This window comes from Mus musculus, chromosome 11, assembly GCF_000001635.26.
Source record: "Mus musculus strain C57BL/6J chromosome 11, GRCm38.p6 C57BL/6J".
NCBI lineage: Eukaryota > Metazoa > Chordata > Mammalia > Rodentia > Muridae > Mus > Mus musculus.
In genome coordinates, this window is record NC_000077.6 from 105244602 (window position 1) to 105267855 (window position 23254).

At 39.7% G+C, this 23254-nt stretch overlaps 1 protein-coding gene across 20 annotated transcripts in view; it reads left to right on the forward strand.

Moving 5' to 3' along the window:
- The window catches only part of Tlk2 (tousled-like kinase 2 (Arabidopsis)), a 116065-nt gene that overhangs the window by 76707 nt on the left and 16104 nt on the right, over nt 1-23254 (forward strand). For 19 of the 20 annotated variants that reach the window (XM_017314550.2, XM_006533314.4, XM_017314551.2 and 16 more), the window contains 8 exons: nt 2173-2283; nt 2858-2994; nt 4884-5036; nt 8690-8756; nt 10365-10462; nt 12269-12350; nt 15660-15751; nt 22552-22641. In XM_017314550.2, the coding sequence (XP_017170039.2) occupies nt 2173-2283; nt 2858-2994; nt 4884-5036; nt 8690-8756; nt 10365-10462; nt 12269-12350; nt 15660-15751; nt 22552-22641 (830 nt within the window). The remainder of the gene's footprint in view (nt 1-2172; nt 2284-2857; nt 2995-4883; nt 5037-8689; nt 8757-10364; nt 10463-12268; nt 12351-15659; nt 15752-22551; nt 22642-23254) is intronic. The other variant, XM_006533316.4, reaches the window with a different exon arrangement.

Consider the following 23254-nt stretch of genomic DNA (forward strand, 5'->3'; position numbering starts at 1 on the left):
TGTTGAGGGTTTGAACTAAGGCCTTATGAGTATATAACAAGCACTCTTACTCACTGAGATATCTTTCCAGCCCCTTGGAGTTGTTTTTTGTTTTTGGTCCACTTGGATGCTAATTGAGTTGACAGCTAAGATTTATAGTGAGATTGTCTTTCTAAAAAATCCTTAGTCAAACTCCAGTCTCAGAGTTTAAGTCCAGAGCAGCGCCACAGGACTCGACAGGGATTATGGCTTTACTTACCTTCTTTATAGCCTGACGATTCGTCGAGATGATGGGAGAGCTCAGTGGCAGAGCACTTGTGTACATGACCCCACCACTGGGATGGGGACAGTGTTGGAGAGAGATCCAGATTGCTATGGTGGAATGTGGAAAAACTCAGGCCCTATGTTAGCTTTACTTTTAGGTCCCTTTGTTCTTCACCCTCATCTTCTACCTACTCATGATCCCTTTTTCCTACTTGATTCCTTGCTTGTCTTCTAGAGACTGACTCAGGGCCCTTTCAAGTTCTCTGTCTGTTGTTACAAAACATTCTGACCAACAACAAAAAGGTTGAAAGTATATTTGACTTACATTCCCAGGCTCACTGAGGGAAGTCAGGGCAGAAGCCAAAGGCAGAAACTTGGAGGAGTTTAGAATGGGAAGCAGAAGCATAAAAGAACACTGCTTGTTGGATGGCTCATTGACACATGCATAATTAGCCTTCTTACACAGCTCAGGACCGTTTCCATAGGGATGGTAGAGTCCTCTTTGGTCTGGGTCTCCTACAATCAACCATAGATGTGCCTACAAGCCAATCTGATCTAGGCAATTTCTCAAGAAAAAAAATTTTTTTTAATTTACTTTCAGGAAATAAAAGTTCATCATGCATTTTCTCACTTTAGTAAGATGTTGTGTATGACTGCATTGGGTACTGTCAGCCAGCTCCTACTCCCAGCATGGACTTGTAGAAACTGTTAAATGTTAGAAACCACAACTTTACATGGCCACAGAAGACTTGGTGAGATCATTCACCTTCCAGAAGTATATTAGATTTTGTATAGACATTCTTGGTCTTTTGCTTAAAGGTTTTTCAATATGAATTAGATAGTCACACTTACCTAAGTGCAATAAGACTTTTCCTTTGATAACATGGTCTATAGGATTCTGTAGTAATAACATGTATGCCAGTATAGAGATTAGATATATTTACAGTGGGAAACTGTTTGACACAGGCTGCTTTAAAACTGAAGCTGAGTTGTCACACACCTTTAATCTCTATACTTGGGTCTCAGAGATAGGCAGATCTCTGTAGTTCAAGGCCTGGTGTGTAATATTTCTAGTACAGGGTTTCTACTACAGGGTGAGCTCCTGTCTTAAAAAAACAAAAGCAACAAAAGACACTGGAGAGATTGCTTAGTGGTTAAGGACAATTGCTGATCTTTCAGAAAACCCAGGTTTGCTTTCCTAGTAACTATGTGGTGGCTCACAAGCATCTCTAACTCCAGTCCAGGGAATCCAATGACTTCTCCTGGTCTTGGAAGGCATGCATGTAACGCACAGACTAATGTGCAGGCAAAACACCCAGACACACACACACACCCCGTCTTTTTTTCTTTCCTTCCTTTTTTTTTAAAGCTGAAAAAAGTCAGCAAATTTTATTGTTTAATAACTGAGTGATAAATTCAGAAATTTTGAAGTCAAATTTGGCCTTGGGTTAGTAGTTCTTTCTCTCTCTGTTGTTTTAGGAACCTTGAGTATTTCAAAGTATTTAGCCTATCCTGTAAGATTCTGACCACAGCTAAATTATCTGTATGTTCATTCTCATATTCTTGAAGCAAGATCTTCTTATTTCTGGTTGGTGGAGGCATGACTGTCTGGGCTTCTCTGGGGAGAATCATCCATGAGAACTCATGTTCCTTTTCTCTTTAGAAATAAGCTTGGTATGTAGGTCAGCACATGTTTAGCATACTTACGCAAGGTCTTGGATTGATTCCATAGCACCACCAAAAACAGAATAACTCTTACATAAACAACACTTACATGGTTAACATAAAGATTGATTAAAGGGGTGAAGTATTTCCTTTATAGAGACAGACTTACAAAACAAATAGTAATGATTTTTTTCTCTTCTTAGAAAGTATTTTCTGCTAATCTATCTTCCTTAAAACTAATTTTAAAACCTTTTCCCATTGAAGGCCAACTGTGATTTGAGACGACAGATAGATGAACAGCAAAAGATGCTAGAGAAATACAAGGAACGATTAAATAGATGTGTCACCATGAGCAAGAAGCTCCTTATAGAAAAGGTTAGTGACGATGAGCCTGGAGTGTATGTCCTAAGGGGTTTTAGTGTGTGTCACTTTTTAAACATTTATTTATTCTGTACACAGTGTTCTGCCTGCATATATGCCTGCACACCAGAAGAGGGTGTCGGGTACCATACGAGATGGTTGTGAGCCACCATGTGGTTGCTGGGAATGACCTTTGGAAGAGCAGTCGGTGCTCTCAACCTCAGAGCCATCTCTCCAGCCATTGTCAACACTTTCTTAACTGAGATAAACATGTTGAAATGTAGAATTTCTGAGGAATAAAGTTCTTATGACAGCTAGAGTTTTTTTTCCTTGCATGTACACCAGACCTAGATTCTCCAGGTGATAACATGGATATGATTTCTGACTCTTTCGTATGAGTTTGATAGTTTGTCTCTGTTGAGTTTATTTCAGGTGTTGGATGCCTCCTCCCCTCCCTTCTTCCTTCTATCCCTTCTCTCCTCTCCCCCTTTGAGAGATGATATAGATTTATCAACAGTATTTTCCTTGATAATACTATAATTATCAGTTTGTAAAAATGCTAATTATTGTTTTGTTCCTTTTACTTCAGTCAAAACAAGAGAAGATGGCGTGCAGAGATAAGAGCATGCAGGACCGATTGCGATTAGGCCACTTTACTACTGTCCGGCATGGAGCCTCGTTTACTGAGCAGTGGACAGATGGTTATGCTTTCCAAAACCTCATCAAGTAAGTCAGCTGCCAGGATGAAGTGGAGGAACTTTAAATGTATTTGGATTTTTAAGGTTTTCTGTAATTATTGTTGGTTAAAAAAAAAAAAATGTAGGATTGCCAGGTGGTAGTGGCTCATGCCTTTAATCCCAGCACTCAGGCAGATGCAGGTAGGCAGATCTCTAGTTCAAAGCCAGTCTAGGCTACAAAGCAAATTCAGGCCAGCCCAGCTTACATGATGAAAACCCCTGTCTCAAAAACAAAAGAGACAAACTGTGTCTGTCTGTCTGTCTGTCTGTCTGTCTTGAGTTATATATCTAATACTGCTCTATTAACTTTATTTATTTTGATTTGTTAGGTCAGTTTCATCTAAGACTGGAAGATATGTGGAGGAGGCATTATATTCTTATTACTAATAATTTACTTATTTCCTGTAGTAAGGATTGAAACTAGGGTCTCCTGCTTGGTAGGCAAGCACTGTACCATTGAGCTAAATCAGCTGCATGTCCATTCAGGACAGTCTCTAACTTTTGACCTCCAGGTCACAGTTAGGACTTAGGTTCTCTTTCTCACTTTTCTCTGTTGAGATAGGTTGGTTAATACGAATTGGAGAGGAGAACATGTTACTACTTTTGAGTGACAATGAACCATAAAAGATTGAGTCCCGAAAGAAAAGTACAAATATTGATGCTATATAAATACCTATGAAACATCAACTTCAAACTTAGTTCAAGAGTATTTTTGCTTTGTAAATATACCAAATATGTGGTTGGTTGGTTGGTTGGTTGGTTGGTTGGTTTGTATGTATGTTTGTTTGTTTGTTTGTTTGTTTGTTTGAGACAGGGTTTCTCTGTATAGCCCTGGCTGTCCTGGAACTCACTCTGTAGACCAGGCTGGCCTTGAACTCAGAAATCCACCTGCCTCTGCCTCCCAAGTGCTAGGATCAAAGGTATGCGCCACCACGCCCGGCTTTGTTTGTTTTAATAAGAAGAGGCTGTCACATCAGAGAATATCCAGAAAGTAGAGTAGCATCTTCCCTATGAGTGAGGCATACCTGTGCAGCTGAAGTGTACTAATACTAAGGCTGTCTGTCATACCAAGGCGTGCCATCCCATGACACCTTGACCAAGAAGCACAAATTGCCCGTTCTGTGTTCATGAGTATGGAGTCAGAGGGTAGTGCTACTCAAATCTCTTAATAGTGTAGCTTCAGCTGTATAATGTGCACAGACTGAATCTAAGATAGGATGGTTAGTTGCCAATTAAGATATGTAATGAGATTGTTTTAAAAATTCTTTAGCCAGGTGTGGTGCGCACGCCTTTAATCCCAATGCTTGGGAGGCAGAGGCAGGTCTTGAGTTTGAGACCAGCAAGTTTCAGGGCAGCCAGGGCTACACAGAGAAACTCTGTCTAGAAAAACAAAAATAAACAAACAAAAGAAACTTCTTAGCCAAACTAGTGCACTAGGCCAGTGTACTGTATATAGTTTTTCAACATTATTGTTGTATGGTAATTAACAGAGTTAATTTCAAGGCACTCAGGACTTCTCATAGGGTGGGCATTTCATACCAAGTTTTCCTAATGTAATACAGATTTTATTTTCTTAGCTTTTAAAAGGGAATCTGAAAATTGTTCCTTTCAAGTCTGTAAGGTCCTAGCAGGTATTTATTCACTTTCCCTTACCTTTCAGTCATCATCATAACTAGTTCCTTAAAGTACAGGCTCCTTCCAAAAACATTCCCACTGACTATGGGGCCCTTACCCTGAAGGCTAAGTACAAATCTCTATTCCATGAAGCACGCTTAGCACTCGTGAAGTCTGTCAGACATGCAGGTGAAAAGTTGTTTGCATGAATTCCACAGCAGTGGAATTTATTTACCTTCTGTGTCATATTCTTTATATTTCTAGGCAACAGGAAAGGATAAATTCACAGAGAGAAGAGATAGAAAGGCAACGGAAAATGTTAGCAAAACGGAAACCTCCTGCCATGGGTCAGGCCCCTCCTGCAACCAATGAGCAGAAACAACGGAAAAGCAAGACTAATGGAGCTGAAAATGAAACGTATGTTCTTGATGCTATAAAATGAAATACCCCTTTTCTCCAATACAGGTACCTTGTTGAATATCTGTGGAAACACTTAGAAAGAGTTCCCTGGGGTTTAAAATTTTATTTTTATAGACATGTGAATGGATTTGTTCAACTCAAAAGCTATATAAGATATATTAGCTGGTCCATCCCATAATCATCCACCAAACACAGACACTATTGCATACACCAGCAAGATTTTGCTGAAAGGACCCTGATATAGCTGTCTCCTGTGAGGCTTTGCCAGTGCCTGGCAAATACAGAAGTGGATGCTCACAGTCATCTATAGTATGGAACACAGGGCCCCCAATGTAGGAGCTAGAGAAAGCACCCAAGGAGCTGAAGGGCTCTGCAACCCTATAGGTGGAACAACAATATGAACTAATCACTACCCCTAGAGGTCGTGTCTCTAGCTGCATATGTAGCAGAAGATGGCCTAGTCTGCCATCATTGGGAAGAGAGGCCCCTTGGTCTAGCAAACTTTATATGCCCCAGTACAGGGGAACACCAGGGCCAAGAAGTGGGAGTGAGTGGGTGGGGGAGCAGGGTGGGAGGGTATAGGGGACCTTTGGGATAGCATTTGAAATGTAAATGAAGAAAATATCTTTAAAAAAAAAAGATATATTAGCTGATTTTCATAGCCATCCTATAGCCAGAAAGTTTGAAATGAGAAAGAAAAGTACTGTTACTTCTGGACAACATATATTTTGTTTGCCTGTTGATAATAAATATATCACTAATAATTTTCATGTATGTGTAGCTCTAGGTTAAAATAAATTTGTATCATTTTATGGTAATTGATATTGTCTTACGAAGATGATCTGGCTAATATTTTAGAATGCTCTTTATTGGCTAAAAGAGTACTCCGTTAACACAAACTTAGAAGTAAGCCAAGATGGGCTGGGGATAACTCGGTGGTTAAGAGCAGCAGCTGCTCTTGTGAAGAGCCAGGGTTCTCTTCCCAGCTCTTATATGGCAGCTGACAACCGTCTGTAACTCTGGTTCCAGGAGATCTGGTACCTTCTTCTTACCTCTGAGGGCACCAGGCATGTATGTAGTGCACAGACATACAAGTAGTTAAAACATCCATACAAATAAAGTAACGAAAAAGTGTAAGGCAAGAAAAAAGTGGTTGCTATTTTAGAAAAAGAATACTTCACACTGGGCAGGTGATCATGTCTTTAATCTCCACAATTAGGAGGCAGAGGCAGGTGGATATCTGTGAGTTTAGGGCTAGCCTGCTCTATAGAGTGAGTTCCAAAATAGCTAGGGCTACACAGAGAAAACCTGCCTCCAATGCCTCTCTTCCCCCCAAAAAGGAGTATTTTATGATAAGACAATTCTTGGCCTTCGAAGTGTTCTTACTACCTCCCATCCCCTTGCCCCCATGTTCCATACTTTTTTCTGGACACTTATGGAAAACACTAGTATGGCATTTCTCAGCTTGTGGGTTGTGACCTCTTTGGGGTATAGGACCCTTTCACAGGGGTCACCTAAGACTATGAAAAACACAGATGCTGCCAGGCAGTGGTGGCACATGCCTTTAATCCCAGCACTTGGGAGGCAGAGGCAGGTGGATCTCTTGAGTTCGAGGCCTGTCTGGTTTACAGAATGAGTTCCAGGACAGCCAGGGCTACACAGAAAAACCCTGTCTTGAAAAACCAAAAAAAAAAAAAAGAAAGAAAAATACTGATATTTACATTATGATTCATAACAGTGGCAAAGTTATAGCTATGAGGTAGCAACAAAAGTAATTTTATAGTTGAGGGTCACCACAATATGAGGAACTATATTAGAAGGTTGCAGTATTAGGAAGGTTGTCAGTCAAAAGTTATTACATAGCCATCATACACAAGAGAGATTGAAAATCTTTCTCTCTTCTTTTCTTCTTTTGTCTTTAGTTGAAAGTAAATTTCTTGTCCAAAATTAGGACAGAGAGAAGATGCACACACACAGTATTATGTACACAAACATTAAAAAGATAAAATGCTTATTATTTTGCTTTTTAATGTTTATATATCAATATACAAAACCACATTAGCCTATAATCTATGCCAAGTGTACTACTTAAATTACAACTGTGTTAACAAGTTCAGGAACTGCATCTTCTTCTGTTCCAGTGAGAAAGATGCTTAACTCACCCTCACCCATGTATACCCAATGTGTTAGGAAGTCTTACCTTTGACACGTGCTTGCTAAGTCTATGTTAGATGCTTATTTTATGCCAGGCCCTGTTCTGGATTGCAGATCTTAAAGGAAACAACCCCAGTTTTAGGAGTTCATAATTTATACAGGGGGGACAATACCTAAATAAGCCAAAATTCCAATATAGTGATAAAAGTGTCTGTGGTAAACTAAGTTTGAGAAACACTTTTGTTAATATAACAGTATTTTAAAACTAGTATATTTTGTATCAGAAACGCCAAGCATTTTATTTGAAAGATTCTGTAGACATCCCAGGTCATTGTTGTCTTTGATGAGTTCTGTGGTTATATGTAGTGGGTCTGCCCTCCAGTATTACTTGAAAATTATTTATTACCAGTGCATGAAAACCATTGACTTAAAAATGATAAAAAAAAAAAGGTGTAGAGTGTGTGTGCATGCATGCCACGAGTACACACCACCAAACACTAATTAGATTTTAATCTAGACCAGTAAGTTCATTAGTGATTACCAGATGGAGTCTGTAAAATCCAAGCTCGGGGGCATTCAGTCCACTTCTTAATTATAGGATCTGAGACTTAGCTCTTGTGTCTGACCAGAAGCCAACACAGGCCTCTGGAGTGAGTTACATTATCACTTCCTGATACGGAACCTGTTAAAAAACTGTCATTGTCGTCGTCTTCTTCTTTTTCTCCTCCTCCTCCTCCTCCTCCTCCTCCTCCTCCTCTCCCTCCTCTTCCTCCTCCTCCTCCTCCTCCTCATCCCTCCTCCTATTCCTCCTCCTTCCATTTCTCCCCTTTTCATGGGATGGACTGGAGTAGTGGGTACAGGTGTTTCTGCAGCCATGGCTGATGCAGCAGCCCTGGTGCTTCTGTTGTTACCTTTTTACTTGCATCTTTCCCTTAGCTTAAGCCAGAGGTTGTTTGTGGCCCTTTCTGTGAGAATTCAAAGCTGTGTCCTGTTTGTCCTGGTAATTTAGTATTCATGTAAATAGTGACACTTAAACCTTTGAAGGAGGTGAGGGTGGGGAAGTTAAAATTGGAGTAAGTTCACTTTATTCTTAGAATGGAGGATGTGTGCTTGGAATAGTCGGTGGAACTGAGAGTGAGCGCTTGTCCATCACGTTGGCCCTTGCTTCAGCGCTCTCTAACATTCTATTCCATAGTTACAGCATTGTGGTAGCTAGGTGTTATGATGTATGTAACATGTAACTAAACATTTTGTAATAATGGAAAAATATAGCTTACATGCTTTTCTTTTTTTTCTCAAACTTTTGAGTCTTCTTTACATCTCGTGTGAAAATAAGAGTTTCCTTAATTTGATCATCGGACTTCAAAATAAACTGGCTTTTAGTCATTTTAAACATGAAAACCATATATACTCTAGGAGCATATTAAAGCAATTCTGTTCAGGTAAGCATGTTATTATTCATAGAATTTACTGAAATCGCCACCATTGTTTTTCAGGTTAACGTTAGCCGAGTACCATGAACAAGAGGAAATCTTCAAACTTAGATTAGGTCATCTTAAGAAAGTAAGTATGATGGGAAAATCTTTTTTTTTTTTAAATTTTAAACAAATTTTTTATTAGATATTTTCTTCATCTACATTTCAAATGCTATCCCGAAAGTCCCTCTACCCTCCCCCCCAGGGAAAATCTCTTTAAGAAACATAATTTCCACTTTATGTTTGATACAGAAATGATTTGGTCATTTGGACAAATATAATTAATTGTACCTTTGCATGCTGCAGGAATACCATGTTGCTGCTGCCACTGTCATGTCTTGTAGTCTAATGGTTGGATTTTTATTTTCAAGTCAGTGAGAGTTGGTTTTACGCCAGTGACATATTGGTAGAAAATGTGTCTATTTTATAGAGCTGCCCACATGACTATCCTTAAAATAGAAATGAAGTGTACTGGACTCGTACGTCTGAAATTGATGGAAGAACTCCTTTGTTATTAGTAGCTCTTATTTTTTTGCCTGAAGTAACTATAGAAAATAATATTGTACCATCAATATTCTAATACTTAAAAGAATTTGTTGGTGATATTCACTGAATCTTTCAACAAAAATAATCTTTTTATTGAAGGTCATGGGCATGGTATCTGTTGTTTTTTTTTTGAGAGAGTTTTAAGGCCCAGTTCAGCCTGGCCTAGAACTCAGGATCCTCTTGTCTCAGCTTCCTAAATACCAGAACTAAAGGAATGCATCAGTGTATCTTATCATTGTCATGTATGTGATATGAGGTTGGTTTTGGTTGTCGGGCTAGTTTGTGTGTGTATACCTGTATATGTGTGCATGTATGTGTATGTTGGAGATTAAATCCAAGACTTTAACATGTATATAGTATGAAGTGGGCTTTTTTGTTATTGTTGGGATAGGGGGTGTGTGCTGGAAATTGAACCCAAGGCATTAAAGATGTTAGGTAAGTGCTTTACCACAGACTTAACATCTCTAGCCCCAAGATACCATGAATGTAGTTTTTTGTGTCTGTCTGCCCTCCCTCTGTCCCTCCCTTCCTTCCTTCCTTTTGAAAGCTCTTAAATACCGAAGCCCAGGTGCTTAGGTGTTAAAGTTTGTTGTTCTTTTAGAGATCTAAGTTTGGTTCCCAGCATGTCTGGCTGCTCATAACTGCTTTTAACTTCAGCTCCAAAGATTTGATGTCTTCTTCTGTCCCCTGCTATGACCTGTACACATATGGCATACACATATAGACACACACACACACACACACACACACACACGTAAGTAGAAATAAATATGCGTGCATGTATTAAAGATGCTATTTATGATTATAGTAATCAACATTAGTTTTTGTGTAAAACATACACACACACACACACACACACACACACACACTTACTTGTTAGATGTTAAGTTAGTGGAATTTAAGGTATCGAGTATATTCAATACCCAAAGAGTAAAACCAGACAATAAACCTGAATTTTGTCAGATTTTTGCAAAGCCTGTATGTGTATGCATGAAGCATTGCTGGAAAGTTCCCGGTGGCTGCATCTGAGTGGATGATGATGAATGCAGAGGAGCTTTTGGTTTCTTTACAAGTGAAATAGATGTCGTTATTTTTAAATGAAAAGGTAAAGTTCACTGGATTCTGAACTTTTTTCTTTTCCCCTTTTCAGGAGGAAGCAGAAATCCAGGCAGAGCTGGAAAGGCTGGAAAGGGTTAGGAATCTACACATCAGGGAATTAAAAAGGATACATAATGAAGACAATTCGCAGTAAGCAACCTGGGGCATAGTGAGCTGGAAATTGCTGACTATTTTATGTCGTGTATGATCTAGAGTGATGTTTTTACTTTTTTTTTTCCTCCAAATGAGTGTATTTAGTTCCTTTTTAGGTTATAGTAGAATTTTATGAACAAAATTTCAATCTTTATATTAAAAGTAAGGTTATATATGTGTGCATATAGCAATTTACATGAGTAGAGTTTACTAAAACAGTAACGCTTGCCAGCTGTGAGGGTGGATGGGGTTTGTGGCATTTGAAGACATAACTGTGGAGCCTTGGGAGATGGAAACCTGGCTACAGTGTAGGAGAATATTAGGTGAGTTCACATCCATTTTCTGTGTAGGTAAGACTAATAAAACTTAAATTTGCCACATTAATTATAGATTCACACTCACCTTTGTTTATAAGCCATTTCTATGACTGAAATGAGGGAAAGTAGCTTACAAGTGGGAAATGATCTTTATCACTGATTAGTTCTTCCCATCTGTGTCTGACCATGTGTTACCTTTGACCACTGGGACCCATGGACCATTGCTCTGCCAAGTGGGAGGTACCAGCCCAGCATTTACTGTGGACTTTATGTATCAGGAAAGGGTTCATTCTGGCCTCAACACTTAATTCTCATGATAGCCCCATAGTCTTGCATATATCAGTCAGGAAACAAGTTTAGAGAAATGAAGTTAATTTGAACAGGAGCCAAATTAAGAGTTAAATTTAAAGAGTCTACTTAATTTAAATCTCCATAATAATATTATCTCTTCCCCACAGGCACACTGTTTTATTACAATAAGAATAAAGGAATTTTAGCACTAATTGGGGTACTGGTTATAAGTTTTTTTTTTTTAAGTACTAGGGTTGAAGTGTAAGGCATCATGCATGTGAGGCATGCATGCAAGCTGGGTCTTATTATGTAGCCCTGACTGCTCTTGAGCTTTCTTTCATTTTCTGCCTGCTTCTAGAGTCTGGGATGATAGTGCATGTACTACAGGAAGAATCTGTTTTGGGTATACACTGTATCCTAGACTTAGATTTATAGTAGACTTATCTAAAGAGAAAAACAAATTTGGTTAGATGGCACAGACCTATCTACATGTATTCCAAGCATTTGGGAGGCTTAAGCCAGAGTGAAATGAAACCCTGTCTCAAAAACCATAAAGGTGGGACATGATGGTGTACATCCACTACCCCAACACACTTAGCAGGCTGAGGCAGGAAAACTGGGGAGTTCCAGGCCAGAGTAAATCCTGTCTCTAAAAGACTCAATTAGACAGGTATGGCGGCACACAAGTTTAGTCTCAGTATTCAAGAACTAGAGGCAAGTGGATCTCTGTGAGTTCAAAGCCAACTTGGCTTACATAGTGAGTTCCGGGTGAGCCAGGGCTACATAGCAAGACCCTAGAGAGAGGGCGGATGGGAGGAAGGAAGAGGGAGAGAGAGATATGAATTCATATAGAACACATGGAATACTTTATTTTCAAGGCAATATAAAAATACCTTGAAGCTTTATATGATTTTAAAATAGAAAAAGGAGGGAGATCAAAATCAGCCACAAGTTTATATGTAGCTACTGAGACAAGAATCACTATCTGGCTTTAATGGCTGTTACTGTTTATTATAATTCTCTTTATTTCAGCTGTGTAACCTTGTACTCATAATAGACTATACTGATGTTAGTTGTCAAGCTCTTAGCAGTGGCTATATTAAAGTGTTCATTTAAAGTTGGAGATGTTCTAGGAATGCTGGACTATGGAAGACTAGTCTTTGACCTCAGTGTGTTATGAATTGTGTTTCCACAGGTTTAAAGACCATCCAACACTAAATGACAGATATTTGTTGTTACATCTTTTGGGTAGAGGAGGTTTCAGTGAAGTTTACAAGGTAAGTACAAAGAACTGGGTACAAAGAGGGTTATTCCAATTTGTAGAAATTTTCAATATTGAGAACTGTGAGTTGATATCTACAGATTTAAATTCAAAAGCTTTTGGATAAAGATCTTTAGGAAAATTGCTTTCAATAAATTTCTGTGACCACAAAAGACAGGATCTCCCCCTATAGCCCAGGCGGGCTTGTACATCATGTAGCTCTAACATTCACAACAATTCTCCTGCCTCAGTCTCCTGAGTGTTGCCATTCTAGTTATGAGCAACTGTGCCTGTTCTTTACTTTTTTTAAGGTAGAAAAATTAGATAAAATGATAAGAGGAAAAAGTCCTAATTATAAATTATGTTGAATTTGACCCTGGTTTTGTCCTTCCTAGTGCATTCATATTTGTTCAGGATAGGTATTGTGTTCACTTTAGTCTTAAATTTTTTGAACAAAATGTATTAAATTATATTTTTAGAATTTTTTTTGAAATTGTGTGTGTGTGTCTGTGTGTGTGTAGACATCTGTAGATGTTTGTGGGATCCTCTGAGGACTACACTTAAGTTCCCAAGATTAAATAAACTCAGGTTGTCATGATTAGTGATAAGCACCTTTACCCACTGAACCACCTTGCTGGCTTCAAATTGTTTCTTTTATGTAAGCTAGCTTTCTGCTTTAGAGCAGTCTCACCCAGAGTGTTGGGTACCATAAAAAAAAATTTTTTTTTAAAAGATTTAATTATTTTATTTTGAGTGTCTTCAGACACACTAGAAGAGGGCATCAGATCCCATTACAGGTGGTTGTGAGCCTCCATGTGGTTGCTGGGCATTGAACTCAGGACCTCTGGAAGAGCAGTCAGTGGTGCTCTTAACCACTGAACCATCTCTCCAGTCTGGAGCACTGCATTTTTAAAGGTTGTCTTTATTTAGTGCTTTCTTAGGGCCCATGGAGGGACCAGATATCTACAGCTTGATTTCCACAAGTAGGAGAGGCACCCAATTTTAAATATCAAAGACTCCACATTGTGTTCACCAACAAACCTATATATTTTTTCATGCCTGGTTATAAAATGCAACACTGATTTATTGTGTGATTTCATCATTGTGGAATTCTGTTTTGTAAGGTATAGAGATGTGGTCTCTGCTGCTAAGATTTATGTTTATTTATTCAACATTTTATGGTTGAGACGTCTGTAAAGCATGCCTTTGCTTCAGGTAGAAGCAACAACCCCTTGTGTTTTATTTGTTCCCCTCTTTGTTAAGTCCTGGGGTTTCAGCCTCGTGTCTCCATGGGTGTGTTAGGCATGCGTTCTCTTGCTGGGCTGTAACCCCAGACAGGTTTCCCTTTTTAACAGGTTCACTTTTTTATTTAGTTTTTTTCTTTATTTTAAACAATATTTTTATGTGTACGAGTGCTTTGCAAGCTGTACATAATGTGTGTGTGACACCTGTGGTGACCAGAATAGGTTGTCAGACTCCTTGTTCCAGTTACAGATGGTCTTGAGCCACCATGTGGGTGGTGGACATCAAGCCTAGGTCCTGTGGAAGAGCACAGTGTTCTTAGCCAAGGAGCCATCTCTCCATCATCTTGAATATTACTTTTTATGTATTTATTGGCCTTTGGAGCCCAGGTTTGTCTTCCTATCTTGGCCTCCTGTGTGTTGAGATTACAGGTGTGTATGCTGGAACCAGTTTTTAAATTTTTTTTAATTTTTTTTTAAATTTTTTTTGGTGATTGATATATGTATACAATTTACCTCTTTAACAACTTCTACTACTTCTATTACTACAACTACTTCTTTTCCTCCTCCTCCTCCTCCTCCTCCTCCTCCACCTCCTTCTTCTTTTTGGTTTTTCAAGACAGGGTTTCTCTGTGTAGCCCTGACTGTCCTGGAACTCACTCTGTAGACCAGGCTGGCCTCGAACTCAGAAATCCACCTGCCTCTGCCTCCCAAGTCCTGGGATTAAAGGCATGCACCACCATGCCTGGCCCTTTTTAACTTCTTTCCCCCTGTTTTTATGATGTTTTCACACTGTAGCCCAGACTGGCTCTAAATTGACAGAGTGATTCAGGCTGGCCCCAATTGTTGGCAGTTCTCCTGCGCATGACACGACCTTTGTTTTTTAAACAGCCCCATTTTACACATAACTTTTCTAGAGAAGCAATGGGAAGACTCGTGGAGCACTGGCCACCTCTGTTCTCTGTAGGCGTGCTGTACACTTGTGCCTGTGTGCACAGATGAGCAGCTCTGATTGACCAGTGCTGGGCTGCTGCTCTTCAGGAAAGCCCATTCCTGTGTGCTACTGCTGGAATTAAGACTTTGCTTTCATTGAGTTCATAGTTGTGACACCAAATGTAAAGCTGAGTGGTTTTGTTTTGTGTCAGTTCTTATTTTAGCGAACACAGCACACTGAATTATGGGATACTTTGTGAATGGTCACACCAATGATCATATCCAGCTGAGCTGTTTCCTGTAGGAAGCAGTCAGTCAGTCCGTGTCCCAGCTGGGCTGTTTCCTGTAGGAAGCAGTCAGTCAGTCCGTGTCCCAGCTGGGCTGTTTCCTGTAGGAAGCAGTCAGTCAGTCCGTGTCCCAGCTGGGCTGTTTCCTGTAGGAAGCAGTCAGTCAGTCCGTGTCCCAGCTGGGCTGTTTCCTGTAGGAAGCAGTCAGTCAGTCCGTGTCCCAGCTGGGCTGTTTCCTGTAGGAAGCAGTCAGTCAGTCCGTGTCCCAGCTGGGCTGTTTCCTGTAGGAAGCAGTCAGTCAGTCCGTGTCCCAGCTGGGCTGTTTCCTGTAGGAAGCAGTCAGTCAGTCCGTGTCCCAGCTGGGCTGTTTCCTGTAGGAAGCAGTCAGTCAGTCTGTGTCCCAGCTGGGCTGTTTCCTGTAGGAAGCAGTCAGTCAGTCCGTGTCCCAGGGTTTCAAAAGGAAACAGACAGTGTTGGTGCTTATGAATCTTCTAGGCTAGCTGAGGGGTGAGAGACAACCTAAGGAAGACAGGTCCTAGATCAGGAGGGATGAAGTCCAGAGTAAGTGAGCATTATTGGGAGCAAGCCTGAGAACATCTGCTTGTGGTGTTTGCTTGAGTTTGTCCTTTAAATCCCATGGTGCCAGTGTGTCTGGAGACTTCTAAATTATCTAATCACAATTTTCAAGAAGACGGTTGCAACACTGGAGCAAGTACATGATCTGTCATTTGCTGCTACTTTCATTTAATAATGTGTTTTGGATGTTGTGTTGGTTGATTTGTTAAATAGAAGCTTCAAGAGAGTTCCCTGTAAATTTTGTTAGTATTTATGTAGAATATAATTTATTCCTTTTTTTTTTAATAGGCATTTGATCTAACGGAGCAAAGATATGTAGCTGTGAAAATTCACCAGTTAAATAAAAACTGGAGAGATGAGAAAAAGGAGAATTACCACAAGTAAGTGTTGCTGAAGTGTCTGATGTTTCCACAGACATTAATGATAGCTGGGGTGTGTGTTTTTTGTTTTTGTTTTTTTATTATTGTTGTTTTGGGTTTTTTTAAGATTTATATATTTATTTTATGTATATAAGTACACTGTAGCTGTACAGATGGTTGTAAGCCATCGTGTGGTTGCTGGGAATTGAACTCAGGACCTCTGCTCTCTCTGTCTCTGCTCACTCCAGCTCAGAGATTGATTGATTGATTGATTTATTATATGTGAGTGCACTGCTGCTGTCTTCAGACAGACCAGAAGAGGGCATTAGATCCCATTACAGATGTTTGTGAGCCACCATGTGGATGCTGGGATTTGAATTCAGGACCTCTGAAAGAGCAGTCAGTGCTCTTAACCCCTGAGCCATCTCTCCAGCCTGGGTGTTTGCATTTTGAAAGTGCTTTGGATGAATTATTGACAGTTTTCTTTAATCTTCCTTACTGTCCCAGCAAAGAGAATATACTCCATGTCTTACCAATGATAAAACTGTTACTTACAGAACTTGAGACTATTAGAAGCTGAGTTTAAACACAGCCATCCACTTCGGAGCCTGTGCTTCTGACTCCTGTTGTTTCTAGAGACAGTAAACTAGGTCCTAGAAACTATTGTTTGTCTGTAGAAACTCAGTGATAATTCCCTTAGTCAACTGGGAAGGAGACAGTGGGTCTGGAAGAATGGAGTCTTAGTGTGCCTTCCTGTGGCCCGTCCACTTTCATATTTCAAATTTCTGTGATTGTAGTGCTCTGCTTCCTGTGGTTGCCTGTCTTGAGAATGCCAGTAAAATGGCATCCCTTTTCTTTTCTGTCCTTGGGATTGCGGGGCTAAAGGGTGGTTTCTTTGGAATGAATAGTTATTACATATGCAGCCGTGGATTTCTTTGTTCCACTAATGCCAGGTTTTGTCATATTCCCTCCTGAGCTTCTAAATACTGACGTTCATGGCTCATTTGTTTTGGAATCTCCAGACTTAATTTGCTAATACGTTCCCCACTGAGCAATTTTGTCTCCTTGTGATAGATAGGAATATTGAGTGAGGCAGGTTCTGTCCCTGAAAGGAGAAGACGAGCCCCTTTTGATAATAACAAATGCTTTGAGTTACAGAAATAGCCTTGGCCTTGGTGTTTTGCTTTTTGTTTAGATGTTTGTTTTTGTTTTTTTCTCATAAGACTTTGAAGGAGAAAAAATTAGTAGGTATTGAAGAAGCCTTTTAGTTAACTTCCTAAGTCTTAAGAGGAAGGTTAGATATTTCCTCAACAGTCTTGCTTTAAACCTACTGTGCTCCAGGGAACTGGAAGTCTTTCTGTTCCACACTAACAGAACTCAGCATGAGAGAAGTAGGCTTTAGACAGAGGTAGGACAAGGGATGATAAATGCCTTGTGTAAAACTCCCTGTGTGCACATGCTCACATGACAAGCAGCTGCAGTCCAGATGTTTCTGAGAAGCCAGATACATTATTAAAAGTCCATTCCAGTCACCTGACGTCAGGAATATATGGCATGCAGCAGTGAATGCCAAAAACACTTTTGAGAAGGAAACCACATATTCTGACCAATTATAAATGAAAATTGTGTTGTATTGAGACTTACAAGAATAGTTAATGGTATTGATCTAGGATATGCATCTCTCTACAAATACCTGTCATTAGCTACTGTAAAACAGTGTTTCTAGGGACCAGGTCAACCTTGAAAACACTTTCTCTGCTGGGACCTGTACATATTTTGCAAAGTCATAGACTCAGATCTAGCTTCTTGTTGACCTTAAGAGAACTGTGACACTGCATACCAGAGGAACTGCAGGAAGTTAGGCCCTGGTTCCTTCTCGATACTCTTGGCAAGCAGGTTGAGCCTCCGTGATTATAGATTGAGGTGTTCTGTTTTAGTTTTAGTTTTACATTCTTTGAGACAGCGTCTCATGGTGTAGACTAAGCTGGCCTTAAACTTACAGCAATTCTTCTGCCTCTGTCTCCTCTTAATGGTAGGATTTTAGATATGTGCTACCATGCCCAGCCAAGTGGTTGTCTTTCTCTCATTTCTACTGGAATTAGATCAAGTGAAGTGGCTGGAGAGATGGGTCAGTGGTTCAGAGCACTGTCTATTTCAGAGATCCTGAGTTCAGTTCCCTGCACCATATTCGTCTGTTACTCAATTTCCAGAGCACCTGACACTTTGTTCTAGCCTCCTCAGATACACATGCACACAGGCACACACAGACACACACACACACACAGCACTACCTTGATATCTCCCCCCCCCCACATACATACACATAGACTTTTGTTCATACATATAAATGAAAATAAATCAGGAAGAAAGGGAATGACTGATAGACACTGCCTCCTTTGTCTAAACTTTGGTCTTCTAACTAGAATTGTGTGTCTATTATACCTTCTCACTGTTTCCTCTTGGGGGAAGGGGAGGATCGTGGCACCTGAGATTGTCAGCCATTTCTCAGTTGACATATTGGGAAAGGGGTGTTCTTATGACCTCCAGTCTTGCCTGGGAAGAAATCTTTAACACTTCCACATTTGATTTTAACTAAGTGATAGGAAATCCTGCTATGAGCTTTATGCTATAAATAATGATAAGTTGAAGTTGGGGCTGGAAAGATGGCCCATTAGTTAAGACACTGGTTGTTCTTGCAAAGGACCTGAGTGTATTTTCTAGCCCCCACATGGTGCTTAAACCATTTGTCACTCCAGTTCACTAAGTAAATCTGTTTTTAAAAGTGGGTGAGTTGGTTAAGTGTCTAACTTCTCTGAACTTGGGTCAAGTACATAATAGATTTTGAAGCGTGCTTTGATAATTTAGCATTAGATTAACATTGAAAAGGAAGTATGCTTCAGTGTTAGTAAGCATTGCCCTGCTTAGTAAGGTCTTATTAAATTGTTTTTCTATTTGGGGGAGATTTCCCACTTTTGTTTGGAGCAAAATAATTTATTTGGTTAAAAAGAAGCTTAAAACATTCTTGTTGTGTTAAATTTTGAGTTGTATTCCTGCCTCTTGGGGATGGGAGAGGGGCATTGAGAGCAGGGTCTTAAGTATGCTAGGCTAGCATTTTGCTAGATGATAATAACCTTTAACTTCTCCTGCCTCCATTTGTATATTGCAAGTAGGATTATAAATGCATAACATCCACCATATAAAATTCTTTCCCTTCTTGTCTAAGCAAAATGCAAACTTGATATATATATATTACCCTTGCAGTATGAAAATAACGAATTACTATTTTTCTTTTAATTTGTGTAAAGCATGGGTGAGGCGGAGCTAGGGTGGAAGTGTATGATGTATGTGTACATGTGCATATTCATGTGGAAAATAGTGGTCTTCTTAGTCTCAGTCCTCCTTAGGATTTTGTTTTTTAATTAAATTTTTTTTTAAATTATGATTGTGTGGGTTTACATGCACACTTTTAACATGCATGTGAACTATCAGAAAACTGGTCTTGGGAGTCATTTCTTTCCAACCATCTATGTTCCAGAGACAGAACTCAAATTATCACATAGCAAGTTCTTTTTGTGTTGAGCCATTTCACCTTATTTATTTAAGACAGAGTATCTTCACTATAATTGGAGTTTGCCATTTTGGACAAGTGTCTTGGCCAGCAAACCCCCGAAGCTACTTGTGTCTATACCCCCAACACAGAGGCTTTAGTGTCACTGTGTCAGGCTTTTCACATGGTCCAGGGGTCCCAGTCTGGGTCCTTGAGCCTGCATAACAAACCCTTTACCCACTTGATCATCTATTCCTCCCTACTACATTTCTTTAATTTTCCAAAACATAACAAAATGTCTACAATAGGAAAAATTATTAAGCAGTCTTAATTAGTAAAAATAATTTATATCTATTTCTGTATTTATTTAAATTATTCTGGGTTGGAGAGATGGCTCAGCGGTTAAGAGTACTGTCGGCTCTTTTCGAGAGGTCCTAAGTTCAGTTTCTAACAACTACATTCTCACAACCATCTAAACTGAGATCTGGTCCTCTTCTGGCATGCAAGTGTACACGCAGATAGAGCACTCATACACAGAAAATTAAAAAATAATTTATATCCAAATTTATATGTCCTTATATAATAGCCTTATATTAAATTTTCCAATATAAAAGCAAGCATTCTAGAAATCTGTTTACATCATTCAATAAGAAGAAAAAAATGATACATTTTAGTGTATACATTTCTCCTGCTTTCTTATTTATAGTCCTTTAATCTATTGGGTGCTAATTAGAATGTTGATTGTGAGGGATCCAGATCAGTCATGCCTTGTTGGAGAAGGACAAAGCAATAGCCTGAGAGCCTGGCAGGGGCTGTGTTGGGCTTGCTGTTTCAGGGATTCCTGTAGTTGGTGAGGACTTTGGTATAAGTTGTTTGACATTGGGTCTCATTCTGTAGCCCAGCTGACTTTGAACTCATGCTGTTCCTCCTGCCTCAGTGTCCTAAATGCTGCTGTTACAGGTATGCAGTCACACCTGGCTTAGAGAATGAAAACTTTGAATGACACTTTCTTTCATTCTTAACTTTGTCTACCACTTGTTTTCTGTTCATTTACAATAAAAATGCTCTGTACTTTGAAATGTGCAAAAGTTACTCAAAGAGACATATTATAGTCTAGAAGTTTGCTGAACCAGAAGTGACTTGAACAGTGATCCCTTTTTTGCCATAGAGTTGCAAGTTGTTACTGGGTTTTTGTTCATAATTTTATTTTGTCAAAGGTAAAATATTGCACTGAATCCTAAGTAGAGCTATTTGGTGCAGTGGGATTTTGAGCCAAGGCTGTGTGTGCTCAGTAACCACAGGAATGCATCTCTAGATTTCCCACTCAGTGATGAAGAAGCCAGAGTCTAAGGACCCAGGTCCTCCGTTCTTCACTTAGTGTGTGTCTGCTACTCCCGGCCTTAGTATGGGCCTGTCATTTCTGTATAGGGAGACAGTGATGATAAAATGAAGCATTAGAAACAGCAGTGAAACTTAAAGTAGCATCTTGGCGTTAACTCCAAAGTATCCATTAGGAAAACCTTTAATAGTTACTGGGAGGCTTCTGTTCTTCCCTCATTTCCCCAGTTTTTAAATTTAATATTTTTTTAAGTTACGTGCTTTATGTGTACTTTTTGATATGTTGGAACATACCAGCTTCAGAAACAATTTTTTTCATTTATTTAATAGGAAATTTCTCTTTTCTGACTTCTTCCTTAAACAAACATCTTTTTTTTAACATCTTAAATGGTGTTAAGTTGCTTAAAGCGGTTTCTAGTTACTGTCTATAAAAAAAGAACCACTTTTAAAACCTTTTGATAAATATATGATGCAAATGCTCGTGCGTGTATGTGTGTGTGTCACTCTGTGTGTGTGTGTCACTCTGTGTATGCGTGTATGCCTTATACTGTGTGTGCAAGTGTATGAACCTACATGTAAAGACTAGAGGACAGCTTTATATGTTCCCCAGGAGCCATCACCGTGGTTTTCTGAGACAGGGTGTCTGTCTGTCTGTCTGTCTGTCTGTCTGTCTGTCTGTGTGTGTGTCTGTCTCATTCGACGTCATCAGATGGGCTAGACTGATGAACCAGTTAGCCCCAGGGACCCACCTTCCTCTGCTTCCCCAGCACTGGGGTCATAACCACTGGCCACTGCACCCAGCTGCTTTGAGCTCAGGACCGTGTTACTTGGTAGACAAGTAGTTTTTTGACTAAGCCAGGCCCTAGGGTGCTCTTTTGAAATTCTTTGTGTGGCTGATACATATCTCATATATATAATACACTTTGCTTTTACTTTTACTATTTTGAACTTGAAAGGTACGTTTTAAAACTTCTTTAGTTACATTTATTTTACTTATTCTGAGTAAAATAACACTGTAGGTCAAAGGATAAATTGTGGGATTCAGTTCTCCTTCCACCCTGTGGGTCTCAGGAATTGAATTCAGGTCGCCAGATTTGGCAGCAAGATTCTTACCTCCAGAGTATCTAGTGACCTCAAAAAGTCATTTTGTTTTGTTTCGTTTTGTTCAGTTTCAAGTGAAGGCATTTGTGGTGATTCATGCTTATAATTGCAGCACTTAGGAGATAGAAGCTAATGTCAGTAATCATCCTTCATTACGCTTCCACCTTATTTCATGAGATGTGGTCTCAGTCAGACCCAGAACTTGTGATTTGGGGGTTCTCTGTGTTTATCATCCGAGGCTGGGGTGCAGATGGGCTACCATGCCCACTCAGCGTTTACAAAGGTGCTGGGTCCATGTCTGCTCCCCATGCTTGCATCGCAAGCAAGCTCTTCACCAGTACACTGCCTCCCCAGTCCCCGGAAGCATTACTTTAGAAGAGAAGACTGTGATTTTTAGTATTGAGTATTAGCATAAAAGAGGTGTGGTTGTCACAGAAGAGTCAACATCCATTCATTTAAGAAATGCTTGAAGGCTGGAGAGATGTCTCAGAGGTTAAGAGCACTGACTGCTCTTCCAGAGGTCCTGAGTTCAATTCCCAGCAACCACATGGTGGCTCACCGCCATCTGTAAAGGGATCACTGCCTTCTTCTGGTGTGTCTGAGGACAGCTACAGTGTACTCACATACATAAAATAAATAAATCTAAAAAGATTTTTTAAAAAGAAAGACTGAGCACCTGCGATTTTTCTCAGTGGCTAGATAGGTTGAGGAAAGAGTGATTGGGTGAGATGACCAGATGTATCTTCCTGGAGCAAACGGATGCACATGCGGGGACGGGAAGTGCTAGAGAAGCGAGGGCCACGTGCTCTGTGTTGATGCTCCCTTGTGTTTGCAGGCATGCGTGTAGGGAATACCGGATTCACAAGGAGCTGGACCACCCCAGGATAGTGAAGCTGTATGATTACTTTTCACTGGACACTGACTCGTAAGTCCTGCTCCTCTTCCCTTCCCTTATCGTCCTGACATACTGAATACTTGTGGGATGGAGCTTAAATCTAGGCCCAGGAAATACTCTCTAAGTGAATTACATTTATTAATTTACAGGCAAATAGTTATAACAATTTAAATTTGGATCTCTTGACTAAAGAACAAGGGCACTGCATGCTGGTTAAAAACTGGCTTGACAGGGAGAGAGGATAAGGTGATTGCCAATATCTGTGGCATCAATATTTCTATTATGTCCAATATTAAGATACCAATTTTAAAAATTAGAGAACTTTATCCTAAATTATATACTTTCTTATTCATCCATCACAGTCGAATGAGTTTTCATGTGTGTCATAGATACATGGGCATTATCCAAGATCATTGTAGATGTTTTCACTCTCAGAAGAAACCTGAGCCTTTTTACTATTACCTCTCTGTTTTACTCTTCCTCTGTTTAAGCAGACACTGCTGTCTATCACCTTTAGAAGTCATGTTGTGGACAGTTTCACACATGGAATCATGTAGTATGTGTTCCTTTGTAATTGGCTTATTTAAGTTAGCATGGTGCTTATCCAGATATATGTTTGTTGTATTTAGGTGTCATTAGTTCC